This window comes from Cotesia typhae, unplaced genomic scaffold (genome assembly GCF_013202065.1).
Source record: "Cotesia typhae breed Kobodo isofemale line unplaced genomic scaffold, CoteBio_Ctyphae contig_48, whole genome shotgun sequence".
Lineage (NCBI taxonomy): Eukaryota > Metazoa > Arthropoda > Insecta > Hymenoptera > Braconidae > Cotesia > Cotesia typhae.
Window position 1 is genome coordinate 4,962,034 of NW_027423756.1, and position 17,680 is coordinate 4,979,713.

General features: G+C 29.1%; 1 protein-coding gene and 1 long non-coding RNA gene across 3 annotated transcripts in view; one reads left to right on the top strand and one right to left on the bottom strand.

Annotated features, from left to right (window-relative positions):
* The window catches only part of LOC141529987 (uncharacterized), a 31,183-nt gene extending 14,998 nt beyond the window's left edge, over positions 1-16,185 (bottom strand). Inside the window, exons 1-2 of one of the 2 annotated variants that reach the window (XM_074246807.1) lie at positions 16,047-16,185; positions 15,166-15,256 (exon numbers count right to left, since the gene is read on the bottom strand). In XM_074246807.1, coding sequence (XP_074102908.1) covers positions 15,166-15,238 — 73 coding nt within the window. In that variant the 5' untranslated portion in view covers positions 15,239-15,256; positions 16,047-16,185. The remainder of the gene's footprint in view (positions 1-15,165; positions 15,257-16,046) is intronic. The other variant, XM_074246808.1, reaches the window with a different exon arrangement.
* On the top strand, positions 15,911-17,601 carry LOC141530001 (uncharacterized). The gene is made up of 3 exons (XR_012479691.1): positions 15,911-15,945; positions 16,026-16,902; positions 17,229-17,601. It is a non-coding gene; the product is annotated as an uncharacterized LOC141530001 (long non-coding RNA).
* Positions 17,602-17,680: the final 79 nt, after the last annotated feature.

Here is a 17,680-nt window from a genome sequence, read left to right on the forward strand (position 1 = left end):
TTACTCAAGAGATCTACAGTTTAACTTTGAAAATATTTATAAATTTTTCTTTTTAATTTTCACTATTGTACACCTAATACTTTTGGGAATATTTATCCACATACTGTGCGCTGAGATGTGAATTCCAAAGTGTTGTACACGTACTCTTGAAAGTTGTTTGATGTGTATGGATAATTAACGAATTATTTAACTACTCGCAATAATAACGACTGTTGAGAGTATGTATCGCATGTTGACTTTTCAAGAACCCTTTTAAAAATCTAATTAACTTTATTTCACTTTTATAAATTTTATTTTTTTTATTCGAAAACTTTTATTACACTGGGACAATTGTAAACTACTATTTTATTGTCACACGGTAGAGTAACAAATAAATAAGTATATAAACCGGGTATAAAACATAAAACGAGCTGTCCAAGTATTAGACCTAAAGGCCTTACCGGACGGCTGATACTTTTATCCGTTTATTCTTCTTTTACTTTGTTAACCTTTTTGTTACATAAAATAGAACATTTCAAAATCAAGCCTAAAAATTTTTTCAAGTACTCTAGCTGTTAAATGTTCACAGATAAAAATAATTTAAAAGAATTAAATTATCGGCGAAAAATGGTTAATAGTTTTTTAGTATCTCCAATCTATTTATATATAGGAGACTTTCTATAGATATAGTCACTCATCACGATATCTCTGGAACTATAAGACCTAGAGACTTGAAATTTGGCAGGGATATTCCTTTCGCCGAGTAGAGGTCAGCTAAGAACGGATTTTACGAAATTCTACCCACAAGGGGGGTTGCGGGGGCGTTAACAATGAAAAATTCCCGTTTATAAACTATAGCTCCTATCGACTTCAAATTTGGTAGGAATCTTCTGTAAGAGATGTAGAAATAATCTATCAATGAATTTAACGATATCTCACTTCACAGAGGGTTGTGGGGGTAGGTATTAACAATGAAAATTTTTAATTTCCAAGCTATAGTTCCTATAGACTCCAAATTTAATAAGAGTCGTCTACACGTGATACAAAAATGATCTAAGAACGGATTTTACACCGAATCACCTCTAATAAAGATCACGGGGGTGGGTGTTAACAATAAAAAATCTTAATTTTTAAAACATAACTTCAAAAAACTGCAAATTTGGTAAAGATCTTTTATTTGTCATGTAGAGATCATCTCAATACGGATTTCAATAAATTTTACTTCCGATTCGATGGAATGTGGAACCTGTGTAAGTCAAAATAATACTCCAATTGAATTTCAAGTCTTGATCTAAAACTACAATTCTATAAAGTGCTCAGCGGAGCGGGCAGGTAACAGCTAGTTTTATTATAAGTTTGCTTCAAAATTTTCATAAATAATATTTTTCTCTAATATTTTTGACAGATGATTCAGTTGACAATTTATAAACGAATTCAAATATTTCTGTTGATTCGACTGGAAATAGGCATGAGGATACAGAGCCTACACCCAAAAAATATTAATAACAGTATTGTAAAGCTTCTGAAGCTCAGAAATAGCAGAAAGTTTTGAGGGAAGCCCGCAGGGTCACTGTTTTAAAGTTTTCCCTTTTTCCTCACCCGGTTATATTTCTGTCTGGCGAAGGATTTATATATATATATATATATATTTCTCACGTGTCTGCAGTAAAATATCGTACGTGACATGGGAATAATGTTACTATTCCGAGCAGTTTTTCTCGGCTGTACATCAGGGTGACAAAATATCACCAGTAGTAGTAGTAGATGTCAGTGTAGGGTATACTAGTCGATGCCCATATCTCTGAACATGCCAGCCAGTACAGCCAGCAGAGCCGAAACTCGAGATAGAGTCGAGTATATCATCAGAGTGGCCTGTTGGTGAATACTCGAGAAAATGTCGACAACTATCACTTTCAATTATCTATTGTGAAAGATACTTTTTATATCTTTTTCTCCTCAATTTCACGGCGACCGGTGCTGAATAAATGACTTGCTGGTTAATGTCGACCGGTAAACTATAAAGGTATCCTTTACCAAAGGATACGTAGTATTGGTATGTAATAGATGGGTACATCTGAGCAAAGAAAAGAAAAGAAAACGGGTACTGTTGTACGTGGTCCAGCACTCGCGCGGACCAACTCAGTGATGAGACTTTTGCTCGGTTACTCGATCAATACTACTACCGCGCGCGCCATTCAACCCTTGAGTATCTACAGTCTATAGACGTTAACCTTTATGCGAGTATTAAGACTTCGATACCCAACTAGAACACTCATCACACTGCTACACCACCACACGTTCTACCCCCTCCCTCCTTCTTTTTTTTTTTTTTAATTCGTTGCTACGCGGAATGATTACAATCAAATAAACTTTCTCTGGTAGAATGTGTTTTTTAAAATATTAGCGGGGATAAATTTTGTAAAAAACTATCGGGAAATAAGTAAGTATGGAGCTTAAAAATTTATACGCCGAAGTTTCTGAAGTTTATCTCTAATGCCGGTGTCAGGAAAAATAGATGTTGTTGTTGTTGTTTATACACTTCTACTTGTACGTAAACCAAGTGTGCTCTTTTTACCATGACTAAATCTTGGATCTTAGTAACTTAACGATCGCATGTACATCACACATAAAACTTTGCTTTTATTTTATTATTCTTATAATAAACAAGCAAGTCACAGGATTATCTGTTCAGAGTTGAGAAAAAATATTCAGATCTGATCATGTGTAAATATTAAAATCTTAAAATATCCTTTATATAATCTGATCATATATGAACGTAAAATATTTTATGACTTATAAAAAATATCTTAAAGTTATATAACCATCTGCTATCAATAAATAAACTTTGCTATCAGTTTTAACTTTTACAAAATTTCATATAAAGTAAATAAAAATTTCCAATTTATATAAGACCATAAATAAAAATGATTCTTTCTTCTTTTTAGATTTATACAGACAGCATATAAGATGTATGATGGCAAAAACACACACGTTTCTAGATTTTTCATGTTACAAATGTTCATATTCTTTTTAGGCTAGACACCATACCTAGCTGATGAGTAACGAATCGTGTATCCAGATAAAACGCCTTCTGTCTATAATAATTTTTTATGATTTTCCTCATTTGTAAGTATTATTCATCTATATCATCATAATTCATCTTTACATGCCAGTCTTTAGCCTTCAGAAGCAACGTTACGTCTTTTTCAGTAACGGGAATTTATCGCATGATTTGGCACATCTATGATTGAACGTTACTGATAGTTTGCGTAATTTAAAATCTGAGAAATTTTATCATGCTTTGAAAGATACACAGAAAAAAAGGTTCACTTGAGTCAAGAAAATATTTTTCTTCCTAATTATTTTCTTGAGTGAAAAAAAATTTTTTTTTTGACACAAGAAATTTCACTTATTCCAACAAAATTAATTCTCTTGCTTTAAGAAATACGTATCTTGATCCAAGAAAATTTATTTAAGTTAAGAAAATCTTCTTGTTTTGAGAAAATTCAGCTTCTTGCTCTAAAAATGTTGTTCTTGATAGAAGTAAATTTTCTTGTCTTGATAAAATTTCTCTCTTGCTCCAAAAAATGAAATATCTTGATAATAAATTTTCATTAATATTTTTATTGACTAACATGTCAAATGGGAAGATCAAATAATATTGAATCATTTTTTTTTGCATTCAATATGTATAATTGCACGCTAAAATAATATAAAATGGGCATCAAATATTCAAGAGAAAAATTTTCTCGAGGTGAGAAAATTTTCTTCTCAGCTGAAGAAGGCGCTGCTTCCCTAAAGTATCTAAAAATCTTGATCAGATATAAAAATTTATTGTATCAAATATTTATGATAATTTGAATTAAGAAAAAATTACTTCTACCAAGAATAGAATTTCAAGAAAAATTTTTACTTCGGCCAACACAACTTAGGCCTTCCTTCAGGCACCCGAAAATTTTCTTGAGCCAAAAATTTCGTTTTCCAGTCAAGAAATTTTTCTTTCTGTGTAGCAATAATTTATTTATTATCCACTTTGTCGATACGTTCTGGTAATTTTTTTCTAATAATATAATTCAATATATTTTCTTCAGCCTATAAATATTCTCCATGCTAGCGTTTGTCGAAGCAAAAATTCATAGCTCGTGTGTGCATATGGCTGGCTGATGTAATAAAACTATATAGACGAGAAGGGATTAGCGTGATATCTAAAGCTGTGAACAAACCAAGCACGCCGAGTAGAGAATGAGAGAGACCCCAAGAGGTAAGAGGTTGGTAACACCAATGCGATGCAGTACCAGTAGTAGTAGTAGCAGGGTGAAAAAAATGAGAGTAAGCGGCGTCAGCGTTCGTTGTGTGTGATATCGTCGCATGTGATCATGTGCTGCTGCCGTTTACAGTACTTTTATATGTATAATGTAATGTACTAATATTAATACTAAAAGAGTTTAACCAAAGAATCATGCAACTATTATGCCAGTAAATGCACCTCCATTACATTCATATATTATGAGCGCATACCCATTACAGCATATGGTATGTAATAATTCAACATGGATTTATTATTATTTAACATTTAACTCAACTGTGTACACTAGATTTCATTTCATTTCATATAACTATGTTGAGTGCATATATTTACTCTTTTTGCTCATTCATTTGCTCAGCTCGCTGCCTAGATATCGTAATTGCGCGAATAAAATAATAATAATGCTCGTATATATGTTGTGTGTCTCAGAATCCAATAAATTTACAGAACCGCGAAATTTTTATGCACTCATCAGACACTATGAACCCTCTTTTGACGCTTTCGCAACATCATACTGTTTCACATTAAAACATTTCTCATTTCATATAAATTTTATATGAGATATGCCTTTTATTCCACCTCCCTATTTTCATTTATTCTGTTTCTGTACACATCATAAAAATTATTATAAAATTATTATTACACAGAAAGAAAAATTTCTTGATTAAAGAACAAAATTCTTGGCTCAAGAAAATTTTCGGGTGCCTGAAGGATGACCGAAGTTGTGTTGGCCGAAGTAAAAATTCTTCTTGAAATTCTATTCTTCGTGGAAGTAATTTTTTCTTAATTCAAATTATTATAAATTTTTATATTTGATCAAGATTTTTAGATACTTTAGGGAAGCAGCGCCAGCTACTTCAGCTGAGAAAAAAATTTTCTCACCTTGAGAAAATTTTTCTCTTGAATATTTGATACACATTTTATATTATTTTAGCGTGCAATTATACATATTGAATGCAAAAAAAATGATTCAATATTATTTGATCTTCCCATTTGACATGTTAGTCAATAAAAATTTACTATCAAGATATTTAATTTTTTGGAGCAAGAAAAAAATTTTATCAAGGCAAGAAAATTTACTTCTATCAAGAACAAAATCTTTTGGAGCAAGAGGCTGAATTTTCTCAAAACAAGAAAATTTTCTTGACTATTATACATTACTACTATAAATTTTCTTGGATCAAGATACAAATTTCTTAAAGCAAGAAAATTAATTTTGTTGGAATAAGTGAAATTTCTTGTTTCAAAAATAAATTTTTATCGCTCAAGAAAATAATTAGGTAGAAAAATATTTTCTTCACTCAAGTAAACCTTTTTTTCTGTGTATTGTATGATATTTAATTACTCTTAAATTTAATACTCTATTAAATTTAAATTTCGGATAATAATGTACAATGTGTAAGAAAATCTGATAGTAATTTAAAATAACATTATAATTATTAATTAAAATCAACCACGTGTTGCCCGTAAATTTATTTTTTGATCCCTCAGAGCTTTTTATATCAATTTTTCTTCATCTTTCTTCGTCAGGTTTTTCCTGAAAGCTAATTTTGCCAAGATCCGAATTGACGTCTAGCGTGTATAACATATCCACGTATTTGTATATGTGTGAGGAAGGTATATACACTTAGACACGGACTCTTATCACGTTGTTATTAAATGAGAGAATGAATACTTGCCCGCGTACGGCACTCGTCAACAATACTTAAGTCTTACTCACTTAACTCATCAGTGAATTCAAAAGCTTTTCATTATATTATATAATAATAGCTTCAATACCATATACCATATTAATCCTATGGCAAGTAACCAACAATAAATTAACTCTTTTTAACGCTTCGCCGCTTAACAATGTTCATCTGTTTGGGCAATTACACACTTTAATACTCTTTTATAATATATAATACCGTATAGTGTTGTAAAGTTATAATTTGGAGTATAATAACATTTATCTCATGACAATTTAAAAAAGGCCATTCGGCAGCCGAAATGGAAGTAGATTTCATAATTTATTACTAAATACCTAGCAATTGAAGAAATATATATATATATATATATATATATATATATATATATATATATATATATATATATATATATATATATATATATATATATATATATATATATATATATATATATATATATATATTTTGATTACTGTTGTGCAGCGTATACGAATATGTCAAACAAATTATTCCTAAAAATGCAGCGTTTAATTAAATTCTTGTGTTAGATTTATCTATAAAATACCAAAATATGAACATGTAACTCTATATTTTAAAAAATTAGGTTGGTTAAAGCTTGCAGTGAGAAGAGATTATTTCATTGCTTGTCTGTTCTATAAGGAAATTCGACTAAATTATCGGCTCAAAACTATACTTTTTGCCTGTAGCATTGCGTAGAGGTGACATCCGACAAGACTATCTTCGTATACCACATGCTAATTGTGTCATGTATGATAATTCATTCTTAATTTATGGCATATGTATCTGGAATCCACTGTCAGCTGAGACTGTGGCTGTAGATAATTTGGTTGAATTTAAAAATGCTTGCTTCAATTACTTTTTTGAACATGACAACTAACAATTGTAATTTCATATTTGATCTCATTTAAATATTCTTTTTTGTTGTTGAATTATTAAGATTTTAAATGAAACTATTGTTGATATTAAATAATTTATATCGATTTCATTAACATTTAAAATTGAACTTAATTATAAATCTTTAATTAATTAAGTTATTTTGTATTGAGTTATATTATATATTATATTATATACAAGAAGCTTAGTTTGGGCATTTCCGCTGAAAATTCAAAATTTGGCCGGGAGTGCCCAATTAAATCTGCTGTTAAAAATTCTATGAAAATCGAATAAATCCTCGCCCCTCAAAATATCTCAGGAAATGCCCAAACACAACTCCTGTTAAAAGTGGAACTCAAAATATCAATTTTAAAAGGTCCCTCAAGGAAGTTACATTTTGACACACCCTAATATATATATTGTGTAAGGATGTACAACAATTTTTGAAAATTCCGACATAGAGTACCAACGACATAGTTCGATTTCTATGAAATCTATTAAAAAATTTAATTAATTAGAATTAACTTTTAATTTGTTGCCAATTCTGACACAATTGATTAAGGAAGATAATGAAGCATGTGAATTGAAGCTTATTTAATTTAATAAGCTTTCCGATGCAATTTACGAAAAAAACGAAGTTATTGCATTCAAAAGTTATTGGAAGACAACCCAAAAAAAGTTGAATTTTTTCGCGATTTTTGAAATTTTTAATCTGCTCTGATTCGTGATCTAATTGATTGAGGGAAATAAATTAGCATGGAAATTTAATGTTATTAAATAAGCTTTAAGATGCAATTTACAAATATATGAAAAGTTATTGCAAGCCAAGGAAAACCAAAAAAAGTTTAATTTTCCAAAATTTTTTGAAATTTTTAATCAGCTCGTATTTCTAAAATAACCGACCGATTCAGCTCATCCTCGGTAATTATCCGTAGAATATGGATGCTAAATTTAATGAAAATCCGTTAAAAATTGAGAGAGTTAGAGTAGAAGGCCGGTATAAACTTTTGAACTATATACATTTTCTGACTCATATTGACGAGCTCAGTAAGAATATACAAAAATTTTTTGAAAATTTTGACATGAGGACCAATGCAATAGTTAGATTTGTATGAAATCTACTAAAATGTATTTCATCTGTAATGCCTTCTGTTCTGATGATTTGAAACTCTGAAGAGTAAAATACTTTTATTTAAACTTTCAACGAGAATACGATTAGTGATATAGATACTTTCATTTCTACGTCTATGTTTAATGTTTTGCCATTCAATTTTTATACTTGAACCATTCCGCTAATGGAAAGTCGAATCTTTCAGATAATCAAAGTGATTTTACTCAGTATGTGCTTTAAATTTCCTACACGTAAAACGTATCGAAAATCTGGATTTTTCTGGATTATTTTCTAGTTACTTGTAAATGTATGTGCATAAAAATAGGAACACGTGTGATGAAAATTTTTTTAGTGGAGATTTATTTAACTTGGGGTTAAGCCATGCTTACAGAGACTTGGTTCAATTTAAATTGCAAAATCAATCAATCATCCAGTGAGTTGTTAAGAAATAAAATAAGAAAATAAGAAAAAAATAAAAGGCAGTTTTAATCAAAGTTTTTACAGCAAACTCTAAGCTGGTTTAATAACTCTCATTCTCTCGGTAACTCACTTTACCCTTGTTTGTTTTAAAACATGTATTATATAAAAATATATGGCTGACAGAATATAAAAGTGAAGAAGATATTATAAACTGCTTTAAAAATTATTTTATTGATTTTTTTATGGCGTACGCTCACACGGGTTATTTATAAGCAGTCTTTGAAAATCTTGTACACGATCAGAATTTATTATTTCCTGGGTATTAAATACGCTTTAGATCTCTTGTGAGTCGAGAGTAAGTAATTACAGGTCAAAGTATTATATGCATACTTAATATAACTTGTCTAATAGTTAAATTTAGCTTGAAATGCGTCCTGTCATTGTCTATTCATTAAACTTTAGATACTAGCCAAGTTGTCTTCTTTAAAAATAAAATTTTTAAGCCCATTTGTAATCAGGTCATACAGATATACCTTATACTTAAGTTTTAAGTAATCAAAACTGTCAGAAAGTAAACAATGACCTTTACATGACTGGAGTACTTGAAATTTTACGAAATAAATTTCTTTCTAATACACAGAAAAAAAGGTTCACTTGAGTCAAGAAAATATTTTTCTTCCTAATTATTTTCTTGAGCGATAAAAATTTATTTTTGACACAAGAAATTTCACTTATTCCAACAAAATTAATTTTCTTGCTTTAAGAAATACGTATCTTGATCCAAGAAAATTTATTTAAATCAAGAAAATCTTCTTGTTTTGAGAAAATTCAGCCTCTTGCTCCAAAAAATTTTGTTTTTGATACAAGTAAATTTTCTTGCCTTGAGAAAATTTCTTTCTTGCTCCAAAAAATTAAATATCTTGATATTGAATCATTTTTTTTTTTTTCATTCAATATGTATAATTGCACGCTAAAATAATATAAAATGGGCATCAAATATTCAAGAGAAAAATTTTCTCAAGGTAAGAAAATTTTTTTTCAGCTGAAGTAGCTGGCGCTACTTCCCTAAAGTATCTAAAAATTTTGATCAAATATAAAAATTTATTGTATCACATATTTATGATAATTGGAATTAAAAAAAAATTACTTTCACCAAGAATAGAATTTCAAGAAAAATTTTTACTTCGGCCAACACAACTTTGGTCTTCCTTCAGGCACCCAAAAATTTTCTTGAACCAAGAATTTTATTTTCCAATCAAGAAATTTTTCTTTCTGTGTAGCAATAATTTATTTATTGTCCACTTTGTATATACGTTCTGGTAACTTTTCATAATAATATAATTCAATATATTTTCTTCAGCCTATAAATATTATTTTAGCGTGCAATTATACATATTGAATGAAAAAAAAATGATTAAATATTATTTGATCTTCCTATTTGACATGTTAATCAATAAAAATAATAATGAAAATTTACTTTTATCGAGATATTTAATTTTTTAGAGCAAAAGAGAAATTTTCTCAAGACAAGAAAATTTACTTCTATCAAGAAGAACTAAATTTTGGCCAACACAACTTCGATTTTCCTTCAGACACCCGAAAATTTTCTTAAACCACGAATTTTGTTCTTCATGAAGAACAATGACTGTCGCTTATGAAATAGTGACTATTCACTATTTAGTAGTGAAAAGTATACCACTATTTGAATTAGTGATCTACTTTGCACTGCAAAAATAGTGAATAGTCACTATAGTCACTATTTCGATTTAAGAGAGCAGTCAATAAATTTTTATTTCTGTGTATATTTATACCGAGGTATACTTATAAAGGTATTATATATTCGGCGAAAAGAAAAAACGAGAGCACGATATTAGAATAATTGAACGAAAGTTCAGAGACCTCATTAATTGTGATTGGTAAGAGTAAAAGTAGCGCGGTGCGGCATAGAGCTTTTTGCCTTTGCGGAAACGCTATCTAGCTCTCAGGCACGCGATGATAATGAACAAGAGAGTAAGGTGGCTGCGGCAGTGGCGACGGCTTTAATTGGACAGCCATCGTCTTTTATAACCATCAGCATCACTACTTGATTTATATTTAATCATTTTAATATTCGACTCTTAAGTTTATATCTTATTTATTTTCAGTCGCTATTTCTCATTATTATACTTTGATTAAATTTTCACTACTGATACTGAAAAAACATTGTTTTTTCTCGAAGTATACTTTTTGTTACGGCAACAAAACTTCATTACAACTTTCAATGTGTACTTTACAGAAAGCTATCCTGGCTGCGTTCAGATTTATCAATTGTAAGTTAAACAAAGTTCGATGCAGATCTTGCATGAAAATAGAGTCTGACTATATTCACTTAAAATTATTCATAGAAAATAATAAGGTATAACAGAGTAAGCTCATCGGTGGGAAAATTTGATGAGTGCAACCACATTATCATATAACTTGAAATAGCTCCAGTATTTTTGGTTAATTAATTAATTAATTAATTTCTTGTGAAAACAATAAAAATTTATGAAGGTAAGTCAAATATATAACGAGTAAAAGAAACATGAGAGAAATTAATTTATTTTTCAGATACTCAATAAGACACTAAGTAATTATCTGAAGTTCATTTAATTACTAATTTTAATTTACTGGTGCATGAAAACTACATGAAATTTTTATACACAGGAACAAGTGGAAAGGATCGTAATAAATTAAAGTATGCTATAGTGTAATTAGCTAAAGTATAAGACCTATTAATTCCACGACAAAGGACATTATTTATGGAATTTATTTTCAGTATTTTGATAATGGAGATGCAAAAAAAAATTTTTTTTTTTAAATTCATTTGATAATTATGATACTGAAGTTAGCTGACAGCTATCAATTTTTTTAATTTTTATGACAAATCAATTACAACACTAAAAGTGCTTCTAAAAATTTTCACTGCTAATTTTTTTTAATTTTAACATGTGAAATTTTTTTAATAAAAATCAATTATAGCAAAAAAAAAATAAGAAAAAAAAATTGACATGTAAAAATTTAAAAAAATTAAAAATGCAATTTTTTTTAAATAATTTTCTAGAGTTAATTTAATTGTCAAATAAAATCGAAAATTTGTTAAATGACAGCCAACTTTCTTAACAAATCAATTGCAATAAAAAAATGCTTCTATAAATTTTCACTGTTAATTTTCTTTAATTTTAACATGTGAAAGTTTTTTAATAAATTTGTGATAAAATTTAAAAAAAATTTCTAATGTCTGCCAACTTCAGTGTTATTGATAATTTTAGATATTACTCTCTAAACAGGGATGAAGTGGTAGAGTATTGCACATGCGAAGAAACATACCAATATACACTCGTATCGATTGTTCAAAGTTAATTAACCTATACGAAGAATTTCTCAAATGTTACTTCGAAACTAAGAACATTAAAATGTGTTTCAATTACAGTTGATAATTGTCATTTGTGGAAGTATAATTAATACGCTTGCATGGAAATTTAATTAGGACTAAGGATGACTTGTATTATTTTTATACCACTTGAGCACAAAGCTTCAGCTGAGCTTTTATATATAAAATATGTTTCTTAGGTTGGAATAACAATTAAGCCATCGATTTATTTTTTATTTCTGGATAAATAGAGTAAAAAAAAATAAATAAATAAATAATAATACAAGTAAGGAGCTGATTTTCAAAAGGGTATCTTTTTATGTTTTAAAAAATCAGTTTTTTTAACTTTTAAATATTAATTACTTGGAAAATTATAAAGATTTCTAAATGAGAATCGAATTGTAGCTTTATCACCGATAGCAATTTATAGCAAAATTAAAAAAGTTCTCTAAAAATATTTAGAATTGAAGATTTTTTGTCTCGATTAATCAAAAATGAAAATATACCCCTTTGAAAGTATCACTTGGTATAATAAAAAAAGCTGAATTCGAATGAATGTTGTAGCACATATTAGGATTAGTCTGAATAGTATGAAACTCTTGGGGTTAACGTATGCTCACCGTGATATGATCGAGGCACCGCCGATACAATCATTAAACTATGTGTAATGCATATCTGTGTGGATGTTGGGTTGATGGATATATCGGGCTGGTGCTATGACTATAATACGTGAACCAGTGCAGTGAGCTGAGGTTTACACCAAGCTCGACAAAGCTCTAATGTTGACGCTAATGCAATTTTAGCCACGTTTGCAAGACAAGAGATTTACCCTCTATAGAAATCATTCAGCTACTAACTAATTTTTAATTATTAAAATTTCTACTCAACAATTCTCTCTCTTTAATTTCAGATCACTTCATTGAGGTATTATAAGTTTCTCCTATCTAAGAAGGGTTTAACAGGATTTGCCCGACATGATTTTATCTGAAAGACATATCTTCCGTGCCAGAAAAAAGATTGACGGATTTAAATTTGAAAGTCAAAAAGGCGTGAATATATTTCATATGTATTTTAGTACTACGCCCCTTTCATATTAAGAATTCGATACAGAATAAAATACGAACAGTAATAAATGATGTTTTATGAAATATATATATATATATATATATATATATATATATATATATATATATATATATATATATATATATATATATATATATATATATATTATATCTATCTGATAAATGCTGCTTCAAAAGCAGTGTGTAAACAGAAATATATATATTTGTCATTGATCTAGCTTTTGTATATACATCTGATGAGTCAATCCGTCCGACACTGTGTCCAAATATTTGAGTATAATCTTTTAGCTTTGTCATTCCCAATAAATTGTGGCCGATTTACCGGAAAAAAAAAAAAAAAAAAAAAAAAATCCAAAAACAGACGACTCTTGACTCTGTTAATATTCAGTACTTCTACATTTATTTTTCACGAACGATTGATTCTTCATTGGTCAAATAGAGAATTTAAGAATTCACGTGTCGACGTTATGAAAAATTGTACATTTAATTTTACTGTCAGTAATTGATTAAAATAATAATAGCTATTAATTTGACAGAGTCAAGACATTTATCATCACGTAATTATTATTTACCCTCTGTTTGCGTCCGTGTACTTCATTTCTAAAATGGCACAGACATGTTTTTAATTTATCTGAGCGCGCGTATTATGTAGCTGAAGAAAAATAAAAAAAAAATAATAAATACATGTGTATATACTGTAATTTTTTGCGCATCAAAAAATAGGACAAAGTAGTTGAAAACCAAGAGTAGTTACACAGCATTGCTCTTAAAAACGACGGTTCTTTAGAGATTTAAACTTAAATAAAAACTTGAGATGACGCGTTACCGACCGCAAGTAGATATCAAAGATATAATTTGTTTACATTACGTCGTTTAACTTTTTCCCGCACTAGCCCGTGCTCGAGAGCTTTTTTTATTAACCACAACTTTGTATAATTGAAGCATTATGGCGGCGTTCAGCTTTACAAAGTTTAACAAAGTTTTCAGCTGATCTTGGATCTTGCACAAAATAACAAGTGTGATTATATTTAGGGTATAAAATAGTCATAGGAAAATATAATGAAGTATAGTAAAGAAAACTCGGCATGATAAACCCAAACACACACAGAAAGAAAAATTTCTTGACTGGAGAACAAAATTATTGGCTCAAGAAAATTTTCGGGTGTCTGTAAGAAGACCAAAGTTGTGGTGGCCAAAGTAAAAATTTTTCTTGAAATTCTATTTTTGTTGGAAGTAAATTTTTCTTAATACAAATTATTATAAATTTTTATATTTGATCAAGATTTTTAGATACTTTAGGGAAGCAGCGCCACTTACTTCTCACCTTGAGAAAATTTTTCTCTTGAATATTTGATGCCCATTTTATATTATTTTAGCGTGCAATTATACATATTGAATGAAAAAAAATAATTCAATATTATTTGATCTTCCCATTTGACATTTTAGTCAATAAAAATATTAATAAAAATTTACTATCAAGATATTTAATTTTTTGGAGCAAGAGAAAAATTTTCTCAAGGCAAAAAAATTTTCTTAACTTAAATAAATTTTCTTGGATCAAGATACAAATTTCTTAAAGCAAGAAAATTAATTTTGTTGGAATAAGTGAAATTTCTTGTTTCAAAAAAAATTTTTTTACGCTCAAGAAAATAATTAAGAAGAAAAATATTTTCTTCGCTCAAGTAAACCTTTTCTCTGTGCAACCATTGTTTTACTAAATAACTAATTTAATTTTTCTTTTTTCCATATTATATATTTTTCCGAGAATCTATTTTTCTCGTGCACGACCTACTCGGTCAATTGCACATTTGGTTTTAAAAAAAATTTTTCAATAATTTATCAGCTACAGACTATGAAAATAATAATTTTATTTTTCTACGATAATCACCGGCAACGGCTCAAATTAACTGGACACAATTTAAAAATTAACAACCATAAACAGTAATAACTCTTGTTGCAGAGATAGCCTCATTTATATGATAATCCTGTAAAATTTATCCATATACAGATATCTAGATAATCCAATTGAGTGATTAAATAATCAATCAACATTTATAAATGAGTTATCAAGTATTTATAGCTTTATTTAAACTCTGGTATACATCAATAATGCATATCAAATGTAAATATAACTATATATGCATATTTACAAAGATATTAGATATTATTACCTGAATAATAAACTATAACTCTAAAAATCAATCCAACAATACGACTAACGTTTAAAATAATTAATTTGTTAAATAATAATATAATTTGTCTAATTTAAATGTTTCACATAAAATACTCACTTTTGATTGTCTGTGACTTATACCACGAAATAATCTCAAAGATGTTATGTTTTAATACTGGCCAATTGTACATTTAAATTCTTGTCATCTGCTGTAAAAAAAAAAAAAATAAATAAATAAATCATGTGAATTTGATGAATGTTTTAGAAAAAAATAAAAAGAAGAAAAAAGAAAAACCGAGAAATAATTCATGCGTTGAATTTTCACGGCCAAGGACTTAAAATGTAAATAGCTTAGTATACACTAGGAACACAGAGCTTTTAAAAGTGGTCTTGGAGCAGTTTTCTTCCGGGTGAGAAAATGCTAAAGAAAATTAAACTCGCGAAATTTAAATTGTTATATAGAGTGTAAAATTAAAATAAATAAATAAAAAGGCTGAAGCATCAATAAATGAATATCAATTTATAACGTTTTATCTTTGTAGATGTTGTGTATTGTTTCTATCAGCAAATTAATAAATACCAGCCACACGTGTGCACTATTAATAAAAAATAAATTTTCCAGTGGTGTAAGCAATGCCTATACGTTGTTATTTATCGTGACAAAAATAAATTTCAATATTTAAACAATTAATAGCCGATGATTAATCAGTAAACTCTGTTGTAGATGGAGCTTTAATTGGAGTATAGATGATTGCGACACGATCCATTTAGTCAGAACAATTTAACAAGGATGTATTTATACGGAGATAAAATATTTATGCGACATTGTGGTTTATTCGCGGGTGGTAGTTATACATACGTTGCAGAAGTTATATTGACTTAGTAACCACTAATTGCGGTAAGTATCTGGTTGATGTCGTTGTTTTAAATAATAAATCGATAGAAATTAATTTTAAAAATATTTAAAATGATTTTTAGGTTTTAAGGAAGATTACGTACAGTTAAAAGAAGGAAGGAGCGTAAGGGCGCTCCTGCACGGCTGGCTGTGATGCGACTAAGAGAGCGAGCCGTGCAGAAGCGGCAGTGAGCTTGACCTAGTTTGCTATGGTCGGAATGTGCGCGGTAGTGTACGCTATCGCGACGCGGGTCTCACTGATATGAGCTTGAGCTCCGTTCTGTTCCTCAACCAACGTTTCCTCGATCGTTCACCCCCGCCATCGCGAGTTACAGCAGCACCAGCAGCAGCAACCCCTCAAAACCCTGTACCCTGTACTGGTGCTTCTGCTGCTGCTGCTGCTGCTAGAGTTGATTTAGTTCCGTTCCGCGCACGAGCACCGATAACTACCTGGAGTAACCACCACCAGTCCTTCCACCACCATTTTCATCATTACCCTTACTATCACTACCCTCTGCTCTACTCTACTCTATACTCTGTATACTCGAGCTTTTATATGCTCCACACTCTATATTGATCACTGTGCGCAGTGATGCTACCAAAAAATCGAAGCTTATTTTACTTCTGCTACAATGTATTGTCCAGGATGACTATATCTGTATCTATATATTCAGGCTGTGTACTCTATACAAAGTGTACACGTTTACCGCGTAACACGTTCATTCCTCCTATCCGGGTGTATCATCCGCTGACCAATCTACTGTGCTGACAGCACCTCATCTCTCAGTAACAATATTATGCGATTACCATCCTCATCGCAATCTCCATCCTATGTATAGTCATTTTACATTCATTCTTTTTTTAAAATCAACTTACTCTCATCACTCAGTCAGAATGCGCATGCTGGAGCTTTTTATATTCTTAAACCATTTTACACAACACATCGATACAAACCAGAAGGTTTTCATATTATCAACAGTCAAGTTAAACTTTTATGCTATATAATATGGAAATTTATTGTAATTTTTCATATTTCCATAAATATTTTTTTATCAAAAGAATAAATTCTTGAGATAAAAAATATATATATATATATATATATATATATATATATATATATATATATATATATATATATATATATATATATATATATGATAATAATAATAACAATGGTAAATCTGTTAAATTTTTTTATTTTTAATAAATTTTATGCATATTTATACTCTTAATTGTTTACTCTTTACTTCTTTCAGGATTATTAAATTACATGAATTTTTATGCAGATATAAAATACGCTCCGGCGCCTCGAATATTATCAAAAGATAATTTAAAGATTATCACTTGGATAATATCCTATGAAATATTACTTAGGAACTAAGAGAGTATCAAGAATGGAATTTCAGTGAGTAAATTGTTTTCAGATTCATTTTTTTAATATTTTTTATTTGTAAAAACATTTCAGAGTGACATTTTTATCCACCACTTGTAGGTAAATATTAGAAAAAATTTGGGAATTTTTTATAAATCACAGGTTAAATATTTATTAATATAAATTTTATCAAAAATTTAGATAGAAAAATATTAATTGACATCAATGGATCAATTAAGTTGCAGTCTTTGATTTTTACAAATACGTACTATTTTAGAATCAAAGATAAAAATATAGCTCGGATTAAATCGGTTTTTGTATAAATTGAAATATTACAGTTAAATACTTGAATAATTACACATTCGA